At 51.2% G+C, this 25099-nt stretch overlaps 1 protein-coding gene across 1 annotated transcript; it reads right to left on the reverse strand.

Moving 5' to 3' along the window:
- Nucleotides 1-160: 160 nt before the first annotated feature.
- NUP160 (nucleoporin 160) lies at nt 161-24570 on the reverse strand. The gene is made up of 35 exons (XM_084207045.1): nt 24367-24570; nt 23983-24193; nt 22867-23089; nt 22706-22784; nt 21300-21414; nt 20092-20250; nt 19132-19209; nt 18492-18589; nt 17804-17888; nt 17504-17572; nt 16799-16882; nt 16183-16353; nt 15999-16098; nt 14696-14861; nt 14032-14147; nt 13764-13924; nt 12517-12650; nt 12175-12245; nt 10533-10692; nt 10008-10077; nt 7167-7265; nt 6804-6923; nt 6040-6135; nt 5858-5952; nt 5137-5233; nt 4942-5047; nt 4667-4827; nt 4083-4143; nt 2856-2966; nt 1747-1870; nt 1442-1543; nt 1074-1215; nt 756-881; nt 577-681; nt 161-484 (listed from the first exon to the last, which is right to left on the reverse strand). Exons 1-35 carry the CDS (start codon nt 24567-24569, stop codon nt 398-400), a joined length of 4185 nt encoding a protein of 1394 aa, XP_084063171.1. The 5' UTR covers nt 24570; the 3' UTR covers nt 161-397.
- Nucleotides 24571-25099: the final 529 nt, after the last annotated feature.

Consider the following 25099-nt stretch of genomic DNA (forward strand, 5'->3'; position numbering starts at 1 on the left):
CCACTGGGGATAGAGCTCCATCCTGCCCTATATCCCAGCCCTAGGACCAGGGCGGTATGGGGTTGATCGCTGGAGAGGAGCACCACAGTCCCCACTTTTCCCACCACATTCTTATGCACACCTCAAATAACACTTCCATTTTATTAAAGTTGATCCAAAAACATACCAATAAATAAAAGAAATTCCCAACAGTTCCATGTCTGGAGGAGGCAGAGAGCAAGGGGGTGTCATGGCCACACACCCCAGCTCTGTTGCTCACCCACTGCCCACAAAAGGGACAGTGAGGGGACGTGCCCTTCAGCACTCCACCTCCGTGAACCGGATCCTTATGGAAAACCAATGGGTAAAACCAGCACCGCGGGGTGGGATGGTGACGCTCCTGGGGATGTCACCTGGACTAGGGCCGGCAGTACAGGCGCTCCATGGTGGCCACGCTGACCTTCTGCTGGTAGTCCTCCATCTTGTCGTTCAGCTTCTCATAGAGCTGGGAGAGGCAGGAGTCATGAGGGATCCCACCCTGTCCCACCACCCCTCCCGCCCCGTGCCCATCCCGGTGTTCGGGAGCTCAGTACCCACCACAACGCTGTTCTCGCTGGCGCTGCTCTCCCGCAGCGCCTGCAGCAGCTGGTCTATGGCAGTGTAGGGAAGCCACATCGTGGGGGACGCTGGGGACAGAGGGACCTGGAATGGACGGGAACCCTCACATCATGTCCCCAAGGAACATCGCAGCACATCCCAACCGCAGGTGAGCTCACCTCGATCCCAAAGTACTGGTGCCCTTTGCCCAGCACAGCATCCACATACTCCAGGACCAAATCCACGGCCTCCTCCAGCAGATCGTAGTTCAGGTACAGGCGCAGCAGCTCGGCAGCATCCACTTCCTGCCAGAAAGTGGGAAACTCAGCCAGGGAATGTGACCAGGACTGGGACCACGCTGAGAGAACCGGCTCTGAGCCTTGGTACCGGGCACAGAGCACCTGGCAGGTGCTCCGTATTGGAGTGAGGGTGATCCGGCAGCTCTGGGAAACCTGGAATTTTGGGGTTTTTGGGGACAGCTGTGACCCTGTTCTCACCTTGTAGCTGTTAATGAGCCAGTTGGGCAGAGGTATCCCGTGTGCCAGAAGCTTGTTGATGACGCAGCGATGATACAGGCTGTTCTGGGATGGGTAACGCTCCAAGTAGGATGACAGCAGCCTCCAGGCTTCATCTGTGGCGCTGCAAGGAAACAGTTCCCAGTGGAACACATGCCAGCAGCTCCTGCCCCATCTGCAAGGCCATGGTGTGCTCCAGGTGATGTGGGGACAGGGTGGAAGCAAGCTCCCCCCACATCCTCTGCCCACAGTTTTGGCCTTAGGGGTTTTAAGGACCCACGACCCTCTGGATTTGCACAGAGCTCCTCTCTCCAGATCCTCCTCCTCCCAAACTATGGAGATAAACCTACCTGGACTCCTTGGTGGTGACTAGGGCTGAGAGTTGGTTGGCTGCCAGCCAGTCCCAGGCCTTTGCCTGTGCCTCTTCCCCTCCCAGCTGGAGCTTGATGCACCTGCAGGACCAAAAGCCATGGGAAGGTGGGTCTTTCCAGAGCCAGCCCCTTCCCACTGGCATCAAAGTCCCTTACAGGAGCATTCCCAATGAACAACCCAGCTGGACTGGCAGGGAAAGAAGGCTCTTGGGCAAGTTCCTCGCTCAAGCCCCTGCATGCCCCCAGCCCTGCGTCCCCCGAGGTGGGAGGGTACCCAGACGTACTTGAAGGTCAGGCCCTCAAAGATGGGTGTCAAGGGCAGCTTGAAGGTTTGGCACAGGGTGATGGCCGAGTCGAAGAGCCCGGCCCGGACCAGCAGAGACACCGTTTCCTCGGGTGTGGAGTTGCCTGAAGGGGAGGAAGAGCAGGTAAAGCCTCCCCAGTAACACCCCAGTGCTCACCAGGGCCTCTCCCTGTATTACTCATTGAGAGATGCAGCAGACTCCAAAACCCTGCAGCAGTACTCCTCAATCCATGGCTGGAGGCTTTCCTGGCCTCTAGAGCATCCCATGAGCCCAGCAGCTATCCCTGAAGGGACTGGACAGAGCAGCTGTGACCCACAGAGCTGTCCCTGATGGAGCACCAGCTGGAGAGGGCCAGGGGAGGGACACATGCAGCAATACATGATAGGGAAATGCCACTGCTTAGAAACATTGAACTGTTAAGGTTGGAAAACGATCCCCCCAAGATCATTGAGGTTAGGGAGGGGACAGCCTCATCACAGCCCTGCATCCAAGCATACATATTCTGGCAGCACAGAAACTGTGGAACTTGGCTCCCTGCATCACCACTCTGCCCTCAAAGCAGCTGTTCCATCCTTTCCCTGCAATCCCCTGCGCTGGGAAGTCACCTCCTCCTGACATTTAGAGGGGAAAGATGTGGACATGTTGTGTAACTTGTACCAGAGATACTAAAATACTCCAGATGGGAGAGCTACACCTTCCTGCTTCCCAGAAAGGAACAACTTTCACAACTTTTTAACACCATTTCATGAAGCAGGATTGTCCAGAAAAATAAATTATTCATCAATTAAAAAGGTTGGATTTATTGATCTTGAAGGTCTTTTCCAGCCTTAATAATTCTTTGCTTCTATTATTTCCAAAATGCCTTTTTTTTGCCCCAACTCAGAAGTTCATCCCACCCCCACTGCAGACCACCAGAGCTTGAATAGGCCAAAAAAAAAGGTGGAAAACTTAAAATTGGTTTTCCTGATGTGCATCTCAGACCCTGCTGAAGTCAGTGGCTAGATTTCAGTAGGCATGGGAATTTGCTGGTCCCTGGCAGCTTCTGGGTTTGCCTCTAGGACAGGACAGAGTGGTTGAACCCCCCTCACCTGCCACAGCTGCTGCTGACACGTCGTGTTCCACCAGAGTCAGACGGATCCGTGCCAGCAGACATTCCCTCTCCAAATCCTCCAGCTCCAGGATCTCAATCTGGCGAGCGCCTGGAACAGATGGATACCGGGCTCTCAACACTTCATAAAGGGGTCTTTGGGCACTGTGCAGAATGCAATGGAATCACAGAATGGTTTGGGCTGGAAGGGATCTTAAAACTCATCCATTTCCGTGGGCAGGGACACCTTCCACTAGACCAGGTTGCTCCAAGCCCTGTCCAACCTGACCTTGGACGTTGCCAGGGATGGAGCAGCCACAGCTTCTCTAGGCAACCTGTGCCAGGGCCTCAGCACCCCCACAGGGAAGAACTTCTTCCCAACATTCCATCTAGTCCCACTCTCTGTCAGTCTGAAGTCATTCCCCCTTGTCCTGGCACTCCATCTCCTGTCCAAAGCACCTCTCCAGCTCTCTTGAGCCTCTTTAGGCACTGAAGAGGATCTGAGATCTCCCTGGAGCCCTTGTAAAAGCATCTCTACACTCCTCTGTCATCCTAAGAGGATTTGTACCCAAAAAAAAAAAAAAAAGCACCAAAGGAATTATTAGGATTTGCTGACTCTTCCTTGCTCCCTTGACTGTGCTTATGTCCTTGATACCATTGTCCTGCTCCTCCTCCTCCAGATGTTAGATAATATTTGGGAACAGCTGCTGCTTTGCCTGCCAGGCACATGCCACAAAAAAAACCTCTTCCAAAAAAACGCAGGTTTAAAAATACCTGACCTTAAATTTTCCTACTGGAACACTGAGGATAACCTGATCCCACATCATGGGCTGTGGCAGACACAGGCAGAGCTTATTCCCAACAGGATTCCCAAAAGCACAAACAACCTTGAAAAACTAGAAATTGCCTCAAAAAGCTGGTTTTGTTTTAAATTACAAGTTACTTCCACTGAAAAAAAAAAAGTACTGTCAATGCATCAAGCTGTTAGGAGCAGGCACAGGAGCTCCTTGGGGAATAGATGTTCCCTTGGGGAAATTGCTGTATTCCTTGGGGAATAGTAGCAGCGTGTTGTTGGGAGACACTGGAGAATTAATAACCTTAAAATCCCACAAATTATTGATCTGGTGGAGGCAGGAGCTGCCCTGAGCCATATCCCAGCTCCCATGGGAGCTGCACAGAGGCTGTGGAAACTCCAGAGGCACGGGAAGGACCAGGACTGGGCACTTACTGGGAACAGCCATGCACTCCCCATCGTGGCTCCTCTTCGGCGATGCTCCTGGGCGCTCATACTTGCAGGAAAAAGCAGAAAGAGGATTTATACCCACCTGGTTTCTGAAGGACAAATCACTGATAGAATAAATCCCAACAAGAGGTCTCCATTTCAAGCCTTGATTTGGACCAGGGAAGCTGTGCAGTCCCTTGGGAATTCAGGTTACTTTATCCCCGGCTATCAGGAACATCAGGATCAGGTGACCAAGCTGCAGCCACCACCTCCCTGAGTCCTGACTGGGATTTGAAATGCAAACCCTGTTACACTCTCTTCTGGACTGGTATTCCAGCTGTTCACATGGCCCAAAACATTCTCTGTCTTCAGCACAAGGTGATATACTCCCGTATCTATCCACCAGCCCCTTCCCAACAGCTACCCTGCTTCCCCCTGCCCTAAAAAGGGGGGAAAGGCACAAGGGTGATGGTAGGATTGATGAGAAGAGCAAGACAGCTGGTCACAAGCAACAGATAAGAAGTCCAAGGTCTCTGTTCCCATCAGAAGGGACTCTGGAAGCTCCTTTTCAGGAAGCTCGGCTTTCTTACCACAGCCCCCGAGGCTGGCTGCACTATCCAGGCGTATTCCGGGCGGATCAGCCGCAGGCAGTTAATGGCAGCCAGGAAACAATTGCCCTGCTTCTGGAGCCCTCGGAGCGTCCGCACCTCCCTGCCCAGCCGCATGCCGTACTCAAACATCACTGTTCCAGCTGAAAACAGGGAAAAGTCATCAGCCAACAGCCGGGAGAGAGAGGCCACACACCCGGCAGGGAAAGGGGGTCCCAGGAAGGTGGGCAGGTACAAGGTGCCATCCCAAGCTTTACCTTTCCGGTAGTTGTGCCGGTACACGTGGAAGGCGTAGAGCAGCTCGTAGTAGTTATGAGTCATCAGATCCACCGCCCGAGCGTGGGACTCGATGATCCCAACAACCTGCAGCACACAGAGGCTCCAGTGGGTCCATAATCCCCTTAAAGGGAGGGTTGTGACCCCCCCAAGCCATGATCCCAGCGCAGGATTACCTCATTGTGCAGGTTCACGTAAGGAAATTCCACCAGGTCCTGGAGCTGGGATCGCTCGCAGAGAACCACCACTAGCTGGCGTAGGCAGTCCAGCTGCCTGCAGAGGGAAGCACAAACCTTTGGAGGAGCAGGAATAAACGCAGGAGCAGGAACAAACCCAGGATTTAAGCCACAAACAACCAGTTTGTGACAAGCTCCTGCTTCCAGATGAGCTCTGCAGGGTTTTTCCTGGCTTGGAACCAACTTAAAACCTTCAAGTTTCTCCTTCCTCTGGAAAGGCCTCTCAGGAGGGCAGTCCCCCTCCCTCAATTAGTTAAAAAACATTCCTATTTCTCCCCCGTTATTCCAATATTTTTCTCTGCTAGGATAAAGCTTTCCCTAGCCAGTTCACTTTCCAAACTGAAAACTCAACATTAAATCTTTTTATTAAACAAAATCAACTAGGCTCCTACTGCTTTTAAACATGGAATGCTACACACATGATCCTTCAGTCTCTTCCTTGTTTTTCTTTCTCCCATTTTCCTCTTTTGGGAGGGTGCCAATCTCAGGTGTCCTTCAGATGAACATCCAAAAATGAACACTACATTTTTAAACCCACCTCTAGACATTAACTTAGCACAGCAGTCATGTCCTCCCCTAAAGTGTTGTTTGCCCTTCAGTTTCGTGGGAAAATGAAAAAGAAATCACGGACCTCCAACAAAGATAAGCTACTGTCACCTACCTGCCTGGATCCGGGTTTTGTGTTAAGGCTACATAGGCTTCACTATTGTGTCCCAAATCCAAGTGATGTTTGAAGATGCAGGTCCTCAAAGTAGCCTGAAAACAGCACAAATCAGTTATAAACCCAGCAAGAAATTCCTGTGGAAGAGGTTACTGAAGAAACAAGGAAAGAAGTGGCTGTACCTGGCTTCTCCAGTCATCTGCTGATTCCATGATGGCCAGGGTGGCCAGCTCAATGACCAGCTCTGGCAAACCCAGCATCTCCAACAAGCGAAGGACCTGGAAGGCAGGAGGGTTTGTTGTTTTTATTTTAGGAGCTGTTCCTGCCCCTAAAGATATTTAAGGGATTAAGACTTTAAAAGGGAATATTTGGGTAAATTGCAGGGATCTGGATGAAATCCCAGCACAACAGGACCAGGTCCAGCTTCTCTGGAGGATTCACCTCTGTGCATGGGGGATTTTTGAAGTATTTCAGCATTAATGATTAGTTTTCTGGATCCTAAATCCAGGGAATCTCTCACCAAGAGCCCAGCTCCAGGCTTGCAGCCTGCCTGAACCACAGCATTATGCAGAAGATAGGATCTATCTCAATTTAAACATACTCATTTTAATTTGCCTCAGAGGTTAGTAACCCTGGCCTTAGGCAGCATCTGACATCAAGCCTAGACACGTCTGGCTTCTGCTTCCAGCAGCTGGATCTCATCCTGCCTTTTTCTGCTGGATAACAAAGTCCTTAGCTATTAGGAAACCAATAGGTGGAAAGTACCTAAATTTCACATACTCAGCTTGTCATTACCCCCAGACAAAGTAAAGAAAGTAGACATTTCACATTCCACAAGCTAAGTTTTCTGAGGCTCAAGTCATTTCCCACAAAGGCAGGGATTGAGCAGGACTTCCCTCTCCAGTGTAGAAGGACTTGGTGCCAGTTGACCTGCTCAGCACCATACCTTGTTGTAGTACTGCAGGCGTGGCGTGGAGACCACCTCGCCCTCCTCGGGCTGGATCAGCCTGTCCAGGAACTCCTCTCTTCCCACCTCAGAGGCAGCTTGGCAGAAGCAATCCAAAGCCTGGAATCAGACCTGGAATCAACTTGCTGTTCCCTCAGGTGACTGATCCACCTGCTGTACAGGTGAGGGGACAACACAGCCTGTCCCAAGCCTGTGAGATCTTCCCAAGAGCAGACTGCACCATGCCGCTTCAATCCCATCCTTTCCCAAAGGTGGCAGAGCTTGGGAAGGATGTTTCCGGTGCACCTCCCCCTCCCAAGGGAAAGGTCCCAGACCCTGGGAAGGAGATGAGGAAGGCCTCACCTTGTGCCCTTCCCCCATGACTAGGTAGCACCTGCCCATCATGAAGCAGCAGGAGCCCATGTTCACGTGGCACCAGGGCTGCAGCAGTCGGATGTATTCCTACAGGAGAGAAGGAATGGGAGTTTGGATTCAGGTCATTGCTCACTTGTGATCTGCAGGCAACCAGGACCAGCAAGATTTTGGTGGCTCCTTTAGCCACTGTGCTCAGACAAGTCCTGCTTCTCCAGCTCAAGGGCTGGTCTTTCCAGCCCCAAAGTCCCTTGGATGCACTGATCATGAAATCCTGGAATGATCTGTGTTGGAAGGGACCCTTTAAGCCCATCCAGACCCACATCTCTGTGAAAGGCAAGGACACTTTCCACTAGACTAGGTCACTCCATGCCTTATCCAGCCTGGCCTTGGACTCTCCCAGGGCTGAGGCAGCCACAGCTTCTTTGAGCAGGCTATGCCAGGGCCTCAGCTCCCCTACAAGGAACAATCTTTTCCAGTACCCCACCTAGCCTTGCTCTATTTCAGTAAGAAGCCATTGCCCCTGTCCTGTCAGTCTAGGTCCTTTTCCAAAGCCTCTCTCCAGCTCTCTTGGGAGCCCTTTAGACACTGGAAGAGGTTCCCAAGAGACCTTGGAGCCTTCTCTTCTCGAAGCTGAATGCTCCCATCTCTCTCAGCTCTCCAGAACAGAGCTGCTCCAGCCCGGTAAGGAGGAGATATCCCCCACGTGCTCCTGGGGAAAAACTGCTCTAAACAGCTCCAGTGTCTGTATGAAGCACCTCAGGAACAGCTCCCAACACACTCAAAAATCAGACAGGATTCTTCCTACATCCTGTTGCAGGGAACTGCAGGGAAAATATAGACAGAACATGGAGGGCAGAGCTAAGGCTGCAGTACAATGGGCAAGGCAGGTGCTAGAAGGGGAATACCAGTGCAGGAGAGGGCCAGCAGCCAAGGAAGCACACAGATTACAGCATATGGGAGGGAGTGCCGATGGCACTGAGGGCACAGACAAAGCGAGATGACCCAGCCTGGGCCTGTGCCAGCACAGCATCCTCGTCATCCTTGGAGGAGCAGCCATGTCCTGCTAGCAGGGCTGTGAGACTCAGCAGGAATTGGGAGGAGAAACAAGGACTTGGAAGCCAAGTCACCTCTACAGGTGCACAAACCACCAGCACCTCTTGCCTCACCTTTCCTGGCCATGAATCCTCTCAAAACCACGTGGCGACGTATCTGGAGCCGGATTCACTCCCTGGATTAGCAGCTACAAGGGATAAATCCTGCACCAGCTTGTCACACACAATGAGCAACACGGAGAGGTTTGGCCCATGTCCCAGCCCTCTGCTCTGTCACCAGTCTGCCCCGTGCCCGTCTGCTCCTTGCAATGAGCCTCCTGTACCCCCACAGTTTGGGTCACCATGCTCACAGCAAAGCTGCTGTTATCCCCCTGGGGTCAAGGCACTTAATCCAAGTTTCCGTGACCGACTGGGATCAGGGAGAGGAACAGAAGGCAGTGGGGAGGAGGAGGAGCCGGGCTCTGCAAAGATAAAAGCCTGGAGGAGACACCAGTGAGGCGAAAGAAATGCGAGGAGATTCAAAGCCTGCACGCTTGCAAGGAGGAAGAAGATGCTGCTCCAATCTTGGCATTTCCTGGCTCAAAAGCTCTGAAGAATTGAAATTCTTCTCTCAATTCTTCTCAGCAGCAACACAAAAGGAAGCAATTCAGCCCCCAGGTATGAGGGGCTGGGAGGATAAAAGGTTCTGCTGAAAAACAGGTCACAAACAGCCTGCCTGGCCTGCTGCCTCCAGGAATGCCCAGACAGGGATAAAGCTGCAGATCACGTGGAGCTGCAGACAAGGAATTGTGTGGGTCAGAACTCGAGCACAAGCAACTCCAGCTGCCAAGAGCACAGAGAGAAAGGTGGAGGAACAGTGATCTGAAACACATCAGTCTAAAACCCCTAGAAATCAGGAGTTCACTGTCCCTGCTACTGGGATGCCAGGAGCAGCCAGGGATGGAATGATGACAGGTGTTTCTCACACAGTTTTTTTACTAATAAGGACATTTAAGAAATAAATTAGTCCTTTCTGGGCTGAAGAAATCCTTCTGAACCCAGGTCCCATGGGTAATCACAGGCAGAGGTGGTACAGGAAAGGCTGTGAGCACACCAGCAGCCAACAAGCTCTAGGATTGCTGGGATATTTAAACAGGCTCTGCAAAGATGTTTCAGGAGCGTGGCATCACGCGGTCAGACAAGCCCTGGGAGAATAAACTCCTCCATGGAAAGGGAATAGCATAAACCTGAGTATCTGGATGCTCTTGAAAACAGATGAAAGAGAAAATGCAGAAGACGATTCCCCCATGGCAGGGGAGTGGAATGAGACGAGCTTTAAGGTCCTTTCCAACCCAAACTGTTCTGGGATTCCACAATCTTAAATCACTCCCCATCAAACATTCTGTGGCATTGTCTCTGCTCAGAGAGCAGTGATTAGGGAGGGTGGTTTTAAACTAAAACAAGAGAGATTTACACTGGATATTGGGAAGAAATTCTTCCTTGTTAGGGTGGGGACACCCTGGCACAGGTTGCCCAGAGAAGCTGTGGTTGCCCCATCCCTGGCAATGTCCAAGGCCAGTTTGGACAGGGCTTGGAGCAACCTGGGATAGTGGACAGTATCCCTGTGCATGACAGGGGGATGGAACTGAATGAGCTCTGAACTCCCTTCCAACCCAAACGGTTCCAGGATTTCATGACTAGGGGAAAGCAGAACTCCAGCATTTGGAAAGACGAGCTTTTGGAAAATGCTTTAGGGAGTTTTCCAGTACCTATGAAAAGGCTGGCACAATGCACTCACCTGGAGCTGGGTGTACTGACAGCTCCCCATCAGGCACTCTGGGAAGAGGAAGCTGGGATTGCTGGGCCATCTGAGCAGAAGTTAAGGAACATAGGAGAATCCAGTCTGGAGAGCTTGGAGAACTAGTCTGCAAGCCAAAATGCCTCTCATGCTTCGTTTGTGGGGGGAAAGGAGAGAAGATTAAGCTGCTCTTTATACAAATCATTATTCTTTAATAAGATTTATCCATATTAGAACAAAATCACTAGTACATCTAATCCCCAACTCCTGTTACCCCTCCAAATCCCCCAGCATCCCACCCCACCAAGTCAAGTAGTGAGAGCTCAGGGGCTTAACGTCAACAACTAAAATCCTTTATCGTGTACCTAAACAGGATGAAATCTGTGAAATCTTAAAATACCCACAAATCCCATTAATGCCAACAACCTCACTCCTTCAGGAGGTTTGTCTTGGAAATTTAGGGGTAGAAAACTGATTTTGGAATGGCAAGGGGCTCAGTGGCAATGGATTCACGGCCAAGGATACAGGAGAGGCAGAAAATCAGTCACTATTGAGGTGATAAGGTGGGGCCAGTTCAAACTTGTCTCAGCCAAAGAGGTGTTTGGTTGCACGAAGAGTCGGGATATGATGTGTTTTCTGGCCACTTCCTGAAAGAAGAGCTCCACGATTGTTTGAGGGCCAGATACTAAAAGTACAAATTAAAGGAACAGTGAGTAGAGGGCCTGCAGTAGAGACCTCAGGTTTTCCACCTTGTCCTGTGCTCATCAGCCCAAAGAGCACAGATTAAGCCAGGGCAAACCAAAAGCATGTTCCACACTCCAACTTGTTGGTTTTGGATTTCTCCTGCTGTCTGGTTAAGTCAGAGGGAGCAGCAGGAGATCAAAGTGCCCTATGCTGCTGTGTTTAGTAACCTCAGCTCAATTAAAACACACAAAAAAAAGGGCTCTGCTCCCTCTCCACTTGTTATTCCCAGCCCAGCAGCAGCTTTCCAGCATGACAGAGCTGAGGGAGTGCTGAGCTGGCTGTTCCATTCCCTCCCTCCTCATTCCAGCACCCCAAAAATCCCCCCTTACTGACTGTTCCCAACGCCTCTCCCTGAGCTGCCACCTCCTTCCCCTATGCTTCACATATTTCTTCCCAAAGAACAGTGGCCAAACAGGACTTTCCTCACGAGCCAGCCAAGAAATAACCCACGACACCAGCACACACAAAGGAGGTTTTCAACTTCCCTGACATTTCCAGCTGCCTCCTGCACCCAGACTCTCCATCAGGGAGAGCTCAGGCTCTGAAGATCACCAATGTCAGAAAGTGGAGGAAGCTCTTTCCCAGCCCACACGTGGCACTGCTGCCTGTTTGTCCCAGATTTCCCCAGCTCCCTCTGAAGTATCTCAGCCTCCAAGTGCTGACTAGTCACAGCAGGCTCTTACCTGCATATTTCCTTCCCATCCCTGTTCACCTCCTCCCTCTGGAACCACTTCAAGGCCCACATTCCACTAATTAAGCAGCCTTATATTCTCCCAATAAAAAACTAACCCAAAAGTTACATTTCTGCAGCAGAACATAAAAAATATGAACCAAATATCAGCTGCAATGTTTTGGGGAGGTATTTCGATATTTTTAAACAAGTTTTGAGCAAGTACTTCTGCATTTTCATGCTTCCCTAAGCTGTTGCTCTTGGTTGCTGTAGGGTAAAGGCTGGAGAGCAGGACAGGTTGGATGGAGCAGGTTGTTCTGAGCAACTCCAGCTAGTAGAAGGTGTCTCTGCCATGGCAGGGGGTGGAACTGGATGAGTTTTAAGGTCCTTCCAACCCAAGCCATTCCAGGATTCTGTGACAGACCTGGTCTGAGCTACCACAGCTACTGTAAAGTACATGAGGGGTAAATTTGGCTGATGCTGCCAGGGTTAGAATAAAAAATTTTTGGCTCACTGAGGCATCCCCATCCTTCTCAGGCTGAGAGTAAAATCCGAGTTCAGCGCTCCAAGATCCTTTGTTGTTGCTTTTTTTTTTTTTGTTTTTTTTGTGGACAGCCTGACAAACATCCCCACTTAAATAAGGGTCATTCAGCCACACAGTCCATTAGCTCCCTGCATAAAGCACTTTCCTCAAGTGGCAGAGTCAGGCTTAAATAACAGAAAGGGAGAGCTGATGATCCGTGGACACCTTACCCAGTTTGTGTGGTGTCAGAGCCGTGGTGTCTGCTAACTCCAACACGGAGAGATGCTGCAGATTAGATTCCCTAGGGAAGAAAGGAGCCATCAGTGAAGAGACAACAAAACGCCTCCCGCTTTAACTGTGCTCATTGTTCAACTCCTACAGAGCACAGAACAGCGAGGCCTCACAGGGCAGATTTAGCACAAGGCAGAGTCAGCTCAGAACATGGAAGGGAAAAAAACCCTCTCCAGTGCTCCTGGAGTGATACTCCCACAGCAACCACCTGCTTTCCACACCAGGAAGGGCATTTCAGGTGGATTAAGGAGGACTCAAAGCCAGGTCAGGTAGAGACTTACAGCGTGTCCACAGGGACGTCGGAGGCCAGGCACTGGCTCGCCCACCGGATCAGGAAGTAGGACAGCAGCAGGGGAGAGGTGCGGTGCAGCAAGTCCTGCTGCGACTGGAAGAGCTGTCCCCCTCCCAAAACCATCTGCAAGAAAAGCCCAAAGCTTGGCACACTTGGAGCAACAGCAGGACAAGGGCAACCAGCGAGGTTTGTGTCAGGCCCAGCTTGTCCCTTCTGCAAACAGCAAGGTGCTCAACAGCCTGGCAGGAACTCAGCCCTCCCAGGGAATCAGCAGGACTCCTGCCCCTCATCTGGAAGTGTTCAAGGCTGGACTGGGAGGTGCTTGGAGAAACCTGGCCTAGTGGCAAATGCTCCTGCCCATGTGAGGGGCTTAGAATTAAACAGTCTTAAAGGTCCCTTCCAATCCAAAGCATTCCAGGATTGCTGTCCCCGAGACTGAAATCATGGCTTTGCTGCAGAGATCAGCTCAGGGTCTCCATAAGCTCCAGCAAAGAGTCACAGGAGATGAAACAATCCGAGCTTTTGAAGGACACAGGTACGTCAAGGTGGGAAAGCAGCAGGTCACATGCCCCATGGTGTGGGAGAGCTCAGCTCCAGAGAGCACCTTGCAGTGCACCTTAAATGCTACCAGGATAACCTTACTCAGGAAAAAGGAATTTATTTTCAACCAGGAAACTCCTGCTATTTCTAAGCAAATAATATTGGTTTAAACAAGGCTGTCCTTGTCTGGGGACTTGTTCCGCATCGCTGTGTCCATCCAAAGCAGCAGCACCTTGCCTCATGTGGCCTCAGGCCTGGTGGGACAGACCCAGACCAGTCCATCCCACCATTCCAAACACAGCTACCACCGTGGGGGCTGTTTGCTCTGGCTGGAGCAGCTTCCAAGGGGCTGAAACTGCAACCTTGGAGTGTGCTGTCAGGGAATGGAGCTGTCATTGCTGCTGGGAGAGGGACAGGGGATAGCTGGAAGAGCTGCATGTGTGCTGATTCACACAGGAGGCTGGAATCCATGCCCTCCTCCCACAAATACAGCTTGGCTTCCTGCTTCCTGGATGTTCATAGAGGAATAAAGGGAAATAGGCTGCTTTGCTTAGGAAGACAAAAGCAGCTGGAGGAGAGAGTAGAACCTGCCCAAGCCTTGGGCTATTCCAACAGCCTTGTGGGATGAGACAGAGCTCCGCCCTGCAGCAGCAGCAGAACCCCACAGGACTCCCAAGCCCCAGGAGCTATACTCACAGGATCTCCGAGGCGCAGCAGGAGCTGCTGGAGGATGAGCAGGTCCCGGCAGAGGAGGAAGCGGACGGTGCAGATCTTGGCCACCCCCCCGCACACCACGTGCGCTGCGGTGCTGCTGCCGAACAGCTGGGACAGGCTCATGCGCAGCGCCAGGTGAGGAGCTGAGGGGAAAACCACCCAAGTGAGGCAGGAGCCACACAGGCAGGAACAATTCCCAGGATAAAGGACACCTCCTCGTGTTTCCCAGAAGCTGGTGAAGAGCTTTCACCTCTTTCCATCTCAGCGTCTGTCTCGTAGTCCATCTCTCGGATGAGCAATCCAATGGCATGGATGGGGTTCCTGATCTCCTGCAGTTTACTGTGGATATCCTCCATCACATTTTCCCTGCAACATCAAAAAAGATCCTCATCATCATCAAGAACAGCAACCTAGGGCTCCAACTGAAGAGGGCTCCCTTACACTCCCTTCCAGTGAGGATCAGTATCCGATCAGCCTGGACATTCCTGACTGGAATCCTTGGCTAGCTTGTGAGTTTTATTACAGCGCCTGCAGGGACCAGTCTATTTATTCCACTCCCTCAGGCTACCAGGAAATAACAGCCAGATAGCTGGCATTCCACAAGGAAACAATTTTGGTTAGCACAGGAACCACACAGGACCACATGGCTTGACCAAGGCTCTGACCTCTCCCTACTGTCTCCAGGCACTTCTTTTCACACCTAACAGGAATTTGTGCCTCTTCTACTCTCTAGGTTGTGGATGGAAGACCCTGCTAACGACACCAAACCACGGTCCCCATCCTTGGAAAAGTCTCCTGCAGCATAGGGCAAGGGGCCCACACATCTCAAACGCCCTTGGATGTCAGGCAGGGACAGCTCTAGACAATCCCAGCTCAGCCACTCTGAGAAGCTTCTGGAAAACACATCTCCTTACGTGTCATTAGCTATCAAGTCCTCCAGGATCTGCTCTGCAGCCTTTTCTGGAGGCTGGAGGCGGGAGCAAGCCATTTCCATGATGAATGCCATTTCCATAGAAATTGATTCTCCGATCAGGCGAAGGCACTGGACAAGACAGACAACATCACGAGACATCTCCAAATCTGCAATGAAAGAATCTAACTGTGTATTTTCCAAGAGATTTCCAAGGGAAGGTGGGAATACCATGCAAAAGCCAGTTAGCTCAGCTCCTATCACCAGTAACAGCAGATGGGTCCCAGTTCCCTGTGCCAAAGCTTCCCCAATAACAATAAGGCTGAATTAAAGCTCAGGAGTCAACAAGGGAAAGATCTGGGCTTTATTATTCAGAAAATAAAAAAACGATGCAACAATAAAAAAAATGAAACTCCCTCCAAGGCATTTTTTCCAGCCACAGGTTGAAAGAAAATAAGTAGTGCGAAAAAATATATCCTGAAGAAAATGGCTCAGCTCGGCTCTACAATCCTTTATGGGTCAGATTTTAAATTAAATCCCATTTTTAGAGACCGTGACTGTTTAGAACAGCCAGGGAAGGAACTGCTGGGGCTCCCAAATCCAGCTTAGGCCTCCAGCTTTCCTTCCCTCTGCTCCACAAAAAGCTCAACCAAACAGATGACGATCCCACTTTATAAAAATATAAAAAAAATATCACTCAAGCATGAAAGTGGAGCTTAGGTAACATTTTCCATTGCCTTTTTCTTAGTGAAACGGCATTCCAGGGCCAGCAAAGCACAGAGGGCACTGTGGTGACAATATTAATGACATGTTTTCCACACTCTGGCACTCACTTCCTGGAGACAAGGAACAGCACGGCCCCTCCTCACAGCTGATGTGAAAACATTTCATAAATCCTGGAACGGTTTGGGTTGCAATGGACCTTAAAGCCCATCCAGTCCCACCCCCTGCCATGGGCAGGGACAGCTTCCATTAACCCAGACTGCTCCAAACCCTGTCCAACCTGGCACTGGACACTCCCAAGGATGGGGCAGCCAAAGCTTCTGTGGCCACCTGTGCCAGGGCATCCCCACCCTCCAAGGGAAGAATTTCACCCAAACCCAAACAATTCCATGATTCTACTGGCAGCCTTGACACTATTTTCTAATTGCTGGTGAGAGCATGATGGCAAATTTCACAAAATAAGTATCCCTGCAAAGCCAAAATAAAACTATCTCCATGCAACTATGGAAAAGGAGCGCTTCAAGAGATCTCTATGGAAGCTCCCACATCTCTGACAGGAGGGAAGAAACTCCAGGTATTCTCACCTTCAAAGATGGCAGCATCATCCTCAGTCAGGAGGTGCTCGTTGGAGAGGAGATAGAGATGATCAACCAAGGAGCAGGGCACAAGGAAGGACATGGAGCCCTGAAAGGTGAGGAGAAAGTCCTTGAGCTTCCCAAATCCTCTGGAGAAACTTGTTCAGGGAATCTCACCACCACCCAGCCTCACCTTCTTTAGCAGGCACACCATGCTGGTGTAGGGGTTCAGGTGCAAGGCCAGGGGCCGAGAAAGAGCTTCCTGGTACTGCAGGCAGCAGGCATAGAACTTGGACCAGAATTCTACCTGCAGCTGCCAAAACTCCTCCGGGGAGCACTCGTATTCTGTCACACTGCCCTGGAACTGGTGAGAGCAAAACAAGTGAATCAGGAATAGCCAAGTGAAATAAGAGCAGGATAAAACAAGGGAATTCAGACCCAAAAAGAACATGGGGATCTCTCAGGTAAACCTCCTAATAACTGTTACTTGTTTTATTTGGAAGATAATCCCTCTATTCTGGATTCTCTTCCAAAATGACATGCAACCGCTCTGCAGGGTGGTGGTCTGGGCACCGTGTGATGGGTGACCAAAGTGCACACAGGGAGCAGAGGCAGAACAGCCAGCATTCCAAAAACCCAAGAGGGAAAGGAAACCCCAGGCAGGAAGGATGAAGACGTGTACTTTTTAAAAAAGTTACATCATTCCCTTTGGAGAAAGAAAGGCTAAACCACGGCGTGGGGTCACCTGGCACCAAAAATATCATGACACCATGTACAGCACAATATCCTGGAAGGAAAATCCATCTCACCTCATTTTCCACAGCTAAGGTGACCTCTTTCCTTAACTCATCCCACGTCAGATCCATGTGCCTCTCAGCTCCTTGAGAAAAGATCTGCAAAGGAGCACAAGACTCTTGGGATTTTAAGGCAAAATAAGTCTCACCAAAGGTTCAAGCAGCACTCAGTGAGGTAAAGCAGGACAAGAGCATCACCCAGCACTTTGTAGGATGGAAGTGCTAAATAAAAGGTCTGGATGCTAAATTTGGGATACATGGATATGTGGCAGTGTGCAACCACAACACCTCAAGGGATTTAAAATCTGGGTGATGTGGCACCTGGGGACATGGGTTAGCGGTGGTCTTGGCAGTGCTGGAGGGAACTGTTAGATTCTACCATCTGAGAGAACTTTTCTGACCTTCATAATTCCATGACACATCCTGACAAACAGCACCACAGGGTGCTGAGTTCCCATTCTCCTGGCTACATCAGCAGGAATGAAAAACAAGCTCATCAACTTGCTGCGCTATCCAAGGGGAAAAAAACCAATTATCTGGATTCCAGGTTCTGTCTCCAGCTGTGAGCACACAGCAGCTGCAGCCCAGCAGCCACCAACTTACTCCAGGGACTCCCCATGAAAACATGCCTGGCAAGAGCTCCAAGGAATCCTGCTGCCTCACATCTAAAGGGCCAGGAAGAGGATGAACAGAGAGCATCCCAAATTCTCTCTTACTTACCTGCAAAGCCTTCTGGATAGCTGCATTAGTGAACCGGCCCGGCATGAAGAGATATTCCAAGTAGATTTCCTGCAAAAAGATCGTGATTTAAGGAAGTTCAAGAATGAGGAGAACATTTAAGCTGCTGTTTCTGGTCTTTCCTCCCATTATCAGCATCATCCCCTGAATTTGCGTTTCTGTCCACACCCTGCTCCAGCCTGGGATCAAAAATGGCTTCCTGCACACTGCTGACTTTGTTTATTCCCATTCTCTCCCCTGAGCGACCTCGTTATTTTTGGTGCTGTTCTACAGCTGGCTCACCCTGGGGTCCTGATCCTGCCGGACCGTCACCTCCTCCTCAGGGAGCGGCTGCACGAACACCTGGTTCCACTGGCCTGCAACATTCCTGGAAGGAAACAAACCTGGAATCAACTTGGCATCCACCTCAACCAAACCTATGGCTTTCATCAGCAAAAACAGCCCTCTGGGTGTGGAAAAGAAGATTTGTGCAGGGACAAGGGACAGATTTTGGCAGGAGAGGTTAACTGTGAAATTCCTAGCCATAAACTGATGGAACATGTTGGAATCCTTCATTTAATTCAACATTCTCCCCATCCCACGAACTCACAAGCAACTCTCAGACTGACTAGTAGCTTCTTCTCCTAAAATTTGCACACTCACAGCATTTTTCATCCACTGTTCAACTCTGCACCAAGCCATCCTCTCAGCTTTATATTCAGGGATGATCCTTCCCCATCCCTTCCCCAGGGATGACCATCTCCCCAGAACATGTTTTTTCCTGGAAGGGACCACCTGGAAGGGTTGTTTTGAAGGAGCTGTGGGGAAGCACAACACTCCCTCTGCCATGCTCAAACTCCACTTTCAGCAATCCTGCTGCCTGGATTTTTGCATTTTCCATGTTCCAGCAGCTTGAGTATAAATCTCTACGTTGAGGAGCTCTGTCAAGGTTTTCCCGCAGTTATCCCAGTGATCCATGCCCAAAACTCACTGCTCAAAGTTGATGTATTTCACAACAGTTTGGTTCTCCTCGTTGTGCCACAGTGCCCATATCTCAGCTGAGGTTAAGGCAAAGTCAACCAGAGTCTCCTAGGAAAGAGAGAAAGAGCCAATTTCCTTTCTTATCCCTAAATTAGAATATAGCAGAGAAAGGTGAGTACTTAACAACAGCAAAACATTCCCCTGTGGAATTTAACAGGCTTTGGGAATTGTTCAGTCTGGAAAAGAGAAGGCTTTGGGGTGAAATAATTGCCCCTTACAGTACCTGAAGGAAACCTACAAAAAAAATTAATAGCGACTTCAGATAAGGGCTTGGAGTGACAGAACAAGGGGGAACAGCTCTAAACTTAGAAAGAGGAGATTCAGATGGGATATTTGGAAGCAATTGTTCCCTGTGAGGATGCTGAGGCTGCCCAGAGAAGTTGTGGCTGCCCCATCCCTGAAAGTGTCCAAGGCCAGGTTGGACAGGGTTTGAAGCAACCTGGCCTAGTGGAAGATGCCTCTGCCCACAGCAGGAGGTTGGAACAAGATGAGCTTTAAGGGGTTCCCTCCAACTCAACCATTCTGTGATCTGTGATCTAAATCCCAAAGTCCGGGCCTCTTCCTCCTGGGGGCCAGGCCCCAGCTCTCACCTGTGAGGAGAACAGGGAGGATATGTGGTCAAGGCTGTAGCGGTTGCTCTCAGTGCTCACCAGCTGGAAGACACAAAACTACAAAAACACCTCATAAATCATTTCTTGAAGGACTAAACCAACACATCTCATGGAATATCATCATTCTAGTCCATCTCCCTGCCTGGTGCTAGGGGTAACAGAACCCAGAGGACAAGAAGGGTGAGCTGAGCACATCACTGGATCCTCTGCACAGAAATCCTGGCTTCACCCTTCTCTCCAAGGATACTCATCCCTGCCTGGACCCGAAGGACTCCCCAGTCTTTTCAAACACTAAACTTGAAAAATTGTAAGACCACCACACCCAGCACTACCAGTGACCACCGGATGTGGGAAAAGAAGGGGACTAAGGTAGGAATGCCCCAATTCCTCAGCTGCAGGCCCAGCTCTGCATGTTCTTCCCAGAGCAGAGCACTCATGGGACAGCAGGACTCATGTTACACGCTCTTGTTCTGTGTGAGAATTCCCTGGAGAAAGGGATAAGCTGTCCAACAGATGAGCCTGGTTTGTGCCGTCCTTCCCCTCCTGCTAAATTTATCCTTCTCCACAAAAAGTTCTCCCCAAATTGCAGAAGCATCCACATGTTCCCAGGAGCCTGGTGTAAACACACCACCAGCATTTCCATGCTTTTAGCTCCTTTCGGACCTTTCCTTTTCCCACGAAACATCCACGCTTTCAGAGCAGGAGGTAAACAAGTGAACTAGCCCTCATGGATCAGCTTAGTCATACAGGGAATTCCACTCCCAGAGCTCGGGAACATATCCCCCAATGCTGTGAGGGGAAAAAATGTTTATTTAGAAACCACTGGTCCCTCCAGAGGGTCACACGTGAAACTTCTCCCTATTTTCTGCCTTCCAAACCCAGGTCCTATGGGAATGACTCCTCTTCCCACAGAGCCCAACAGAGCCCGTGGCTCCATACCTGCCCTCGCTTGGGAGCGTGCATGTAGACTCCCAGGTAAAGGCCCAGGGACTGGGAGAAGGCCAGGCGCAGGCGGTGCCCGGTGCCGGCCGCCAGCCGCAGGTCCTTGCTGACCGGCATGAACTCCAGCAGATCCGCCACCATCAGGCACATCTGATCCTGCAAACAACAAAAGCATCAGGAGAGCGGCTTAGGTAATATTCTGGATTGAGAAACTGCTCCTCTCCTTCCCCTTCCAGACAACATCTGCCCAGAACTTTGCACAACAGATGTGAATTATGGCTCCACATGTTTACCTGAACCACTCCTTGGCTTCTCCCAGCTCACCTGGGCCCCCTTCCCACTAATCCCGCAGGTTGCCAGAGCCCAGGCATGTAGTAGAAAGCTTCCCCTCCCTCCCACAGCACATTCCAGTGCCACTGAGCCGTGAAAGCACCGTGCTGCTCCATTAGCTCTGGCACTCAATATCTGGAGCAAGAGGCTTTTATTAACTTCCTATTGACAAAGACACTTTCATTACTGCTGAAAGCAGGAGAAAATCCATTTGGGATGGCTCCTTGGGCCTCAAAGCACTTCTGCCTGTCTTCCCAAATGCTCCAGTAGGTCTGGAAACAACCCTTATCCCAGGAATGTGTATGTTGCAGTTGAGACAGCCACACATACCTTGTGTTATGATACATAGAGTATCACCATACAATATCAGAAGGTTTCAACCCATACACAGTAACACCTGAACCACATCAGAGGGCTTCAGGTGTCTGCCCACAGAGTAACATCATCTCACCTCAGAAGGCCACATGCATCTGCCCTTCTTGTCCTTCAGCCCAACATTTCATACCCCTTATTGCTCATGCACTGCACCTGTGTGCCCTCTGTTCCCTTTGGTGACAGGTCAGTAACACCTCAGCACTCCATGGCTCATCACCTTCAACACTGCTCACCTGCTTTTCACAGCTGTAGCCAATTAGGGATGGGGCTCAGCCACAGCCCCACTCCCAGTTCCCACAAACTGTGCACCTACAGGAATGGGCAGGGCAGGAAACCCCTCACTTCACAGACACTGATACAAACACACACTGTGACTGTTGTCCAAAATCCCAGCGTGGAAAAGCCACAGCCACAATTTAAAGGGAGACAGATCCATGCCAAGGACTCACCTGTGATTCCTTGGGCTTCACTTTGCTCCCCCAACCCCAGGTTCTGCTCACCTTATAGGACCACATCCGGAGCTTATGATCCTGGCAAAGGGCAAAGAGGAAGGCATCGTGATCCAGGCAGTGCACGGAGAGGCTGACGGGCACATCCGAGGGGCCACCATCACCTCTGAAAAACCAGAGGTTACATCAACACCTTCAAAGAAAATTCTCCATCCCTAGAAGTGTCCAAACCAGCCTGGACACTGGTCTAGTGGAAGGTGTCCCTGCCCTAGGCAGGGCGTGGGACTGGATGAGCTTTAAGGCCCCTTCCAACTCAAACTGTTCCAGGATTTCATGATCCTAAAATCACAGCAGCGGCACAGATCCAAAGCAGTGGGGTTCTTCCATTGTGCTTAAATCCAAACAAACCACTAGGTGAAATCGGGAGAAGGGAATAGTTCAGCACCCACAGAGCAGGGGACCCCACCACACCAGTAACACCCAGTTCTTCACTTGCTTTGGTGCAACTGAAGCACATTCCCACTTCCCCATACCCAGCTTGGTACTTGCAAAACACAAGTGAAGGATCCAGAGAGAAAAAAGGATCCAAGCAGTCCTGGCGTGGATCCTGCTAGCCCCTGACAAGGATCCAAGAAGCCATGAGCAAGGATCCTGACAGTCCCAAATGATGCCTTAAGTTTTAGCTTTCCTGTTTTCCAGATTCCATACTGCATCAGTATATAACTCTGAACTTCATATGAAGTGTTAGCAAGTTCTCTTCCCAGTTTAGTTACACAAAACAATCCTTTTCCAGCCCAAGAACCAAGGACACCATTGCAGCTTCAAGCCCAAAAAGTAAACAAATAAACAGTAAAAAAGTAGACCTTAAAGAGCAGCAAATTGAGAAGAGCAATGTGGGAGGATAGATTCTGCCAGGATCCTGGCAAGGATCCTGCCAGACCCTGGGCAGGATCTATTCAATGGGATCCATCCAATCCATCCACTGGGGGCAGAACCCCCCCAATGGTCTAAGTCACTCAGGGCATCAAAGGACTCACTCCCACTGCCAAGAAAAACGCTCTAGGATTCAGCTGTGCCCTCTAAGACACCCTGAAGATCCCAACCCAGCACGGAGCATCCGTGTGATCCCTACGTAACCTCTGCTCGTCCAGAACATGCCTGGCTCCTCAGTACCAGGGCAGAGTAATCCCTAATCCATGCTGGCTGTGAGCCACATCCTGGGCAAATCCTTGGAGGCCAATTACTAGAGAACATATTCACAGACACGTGGAACAGCAGGACCCTGCTAATCCAGCATTCCACTCCCAACTTCCGTATTCTGATAGCTCCTGTGACCCTGTTAACTTTTTTGGGTGCAGTATTTATAGGTGCCTGTGTGACTCAAGCTAAAAATTCCAGGTGAGGGGATCCAAAAACCAAAATTAGCTCAGTTTATCCGTCCCCAGGCAGACACTCACCTGATGGCAGTCGGCATCCAGCCCGTGAGGAAACGCTGCACCACTGAGCTCTGCTTCAACTCCACGACAGAAACACTTCCTTCAAAAACAAAAGGAAAATCAAAAATGAAGATCAAGGGAAATTCCAAGATGGGAGAGGGGTTGTAGTGCCCAATCCTTACCAGGAGCATCAGGAGGAGGCAGCTTAAGGACAAAGATCCCTCCTGAGGCAGAGGGAAGGGCGAAGAGAGCCTCCCCCTCGCTGCTCAGCCAGGCTGCGGAAGCCACAGAGTTGGGAGCCAGTCCCGGCACGCTGGGAATCACGTAGTAATTGGAGGGATCCCTGATGTGGATTTTGCTGATATCTGTAAACACGGACTGCACTTGGCTCTCTGTTATCAGCTCCTGTGGGGAAACAGGAGAAAATAGCCTCAAGTTGTGCCAGAGGAGATTTAGGTTGGATATCGGGGACAATTCCTTCATGGAAAGGGTTATCAGGCACTGGAACAGGCTCCAGTGGTGGAATTCCTATCCTGTGTAGATGCGGTGCTTGGGGACATGGGTGGCCTTGGCAGTGCTGGATTCCATGATCCTAGAAACTCTGAGCACACATACCAAAGGCACAGGAAAAAAAAAACACCACCAGACATTGATGGAATGGCAACTGTCTCCTTGATAGAAATGATTTTTCCAGTAAAAAATCTCTGGCATAGCTCAGAGAAAAGTGCTGGTGGCACATCCCAGGAAAAGCAGCTCTGCCACAGCACAGGGTCATCCTTTGGGAAAGCTCTCCAGAGCTCTAAAAGCAGGAGAAGCTCTCCAAGAGAGGAGAGGATCCTGGTAAGAAGCAGGCACAAAAGAAAATGTCAGAGCAAATGGAGAATCACAGAATCCTGAAAAGGTATCAGTCAGAAGAGACCTTAAAAACCATCCAGTTCCAACCCACATCCATGGAATAATGGTAAATGTGATATATGCCCTGCCTAGGATCCATCTGCCACATGAAATACAGATTCCAACCCAGACAAAACCAGCCTGCAGCTGAGGAAAAACAAAGACAATCCAACCAGGAAGGGCTCTGGAAAAGCTGAGGCTCATTCCCAGCAGCAGCTCAACTCCAGTGTCATGACACAGGCTGGACACCCAGCCAGCTCCTGAGCAAAACACAGCTAAATTCCCCAAACCTCCATTTGTCTTCTCGTTCCCGAATGTATTTTGGTTCACCTACCCCCTCCCAAGCCTTTTCTGTGGTGACAGGGTTCCCTGCCCCGGCCCCCGGCGGCATTCCCGGCACTCACGCTGCGGTAGAGGCGGGCAGGGTGCGGGAGCAGCAGCCGGTGCACGGTCTGCGCCGTGAGCAGCAGCACCACCAGGTGACTCTGCACCTCGCACAGGTGGATCCCGCCCGGCAGGAACGGGCAGCCCTGGATCCGCAGCCGCACAGCGTTGTTCAGCAGGTTCACGTCCAGGGACTCCTCCACCAGCTCCACCGTGTCCCCCGACGTGCTCCTGCGGGAACAGAGGGGCAGAGCGGAGGATGAGGAGGGTCTGAGGGGGGAGAGAAGGGCAGAGATGAGGATGAGGAGGATCTGAGGCACAGGAGGGTCTCAGAAGGGTGAGAAGGGAGAGGCGAGGATGAGGAGGGTCTACGCGAGGCAAGGCGGACGGGGGCGTGCACTCACCATCGCACCCAGCGATTCCTGGTGGCGGCCCCGAGCTGCGCGCTCTCTTGGTAGCAGAAGCCGCCGGCGCTGTCGCTGTAGCGCCCGGCGGGGAGCGGGGCGATGCCGGGGGGCACGAAGATCAGCTCCTGCGGGGATCGCGGCGGGGCCCGGCCGGCCGCGCTCAGCTCGAGGCAGCTCCGCGCCGCCAGAGCCGCCGCCATCTTGGGCCGCCGCGTTCCCGCCTTGGCCGCGCGGGGCACGACGGGAAGGGCAGGGAGCGGGCGCCTCCCGGCGGGCGGGAGGACGGGGGCAAGAGGGGACAGGGCGCCCCCTGGCGGGTGGGAGGACAGGGGGCAAGAGGGAGAGGAAGGGAGGAGCGGCAAGGCTCGGGGCGGGAGGGTGGGGAGAGGGTCTGGGAAGAGGGATCTGGCATGGAGATGTGGGAAGGGGACTATGGGGAGGGGAGAATGGGGAGAAGGTGTGGGGAGGGGCTACAGGGAGAGGGGATATGGGGAGAAGATAAAGGGGGATTTAGGGAAGGGGTTTGAGGAGGATCTATGAAATCTGGGGCAGGACACTGGGGAACAGGACAGGAGGTCTGGTTTAGTGGGGGTGTGTGCCCTCAGCAGCACCCACCCTGGCAGCTCCCAACACCCACCTGTGCCCATAATCCCAGGGAAGCAGCCACAGTCGCCTTCCTGGACGTGTCCAGCACACCAGACCCAGCCACTGGCAGAGCACATCTTCCCAT

Source organism: Fringilla coelebs, assembly GCF_963513975.1.
Source record: "Fringilla coelebs genome assembly, chromosome: 6".
Lineage (NCBI taxonomy): Eukaryota > Metazoa > Chordata > Aves > Passeriformes > Fringillidae > Fringilla > Fringilla coelebs.

Coding starts and splice junctions, on each gene's coding strand:
- NUP160 (XM_084207045.1), bottom strand. CDS start 24,569: ATGGCGGCGGCTCTGGCGGCGCGGAGCTGCCTCGAGCTGAGCGCGGCC. Junction 16,099..16,182: donor TGGTGTGCCTGCTAAAGAAG/GTGAGGCTGGGT, acceptor CTCACCTTTCAG/GGCTCCATGTCCTTCCTTGT. Junction 10,078..10,532: donor ACTGATTTTCTGCCTCTCCT/GTATCCTTGGCC, acceptor ACTTCTGCTCAG/ATGGCCCAGCAATCCCAGCT.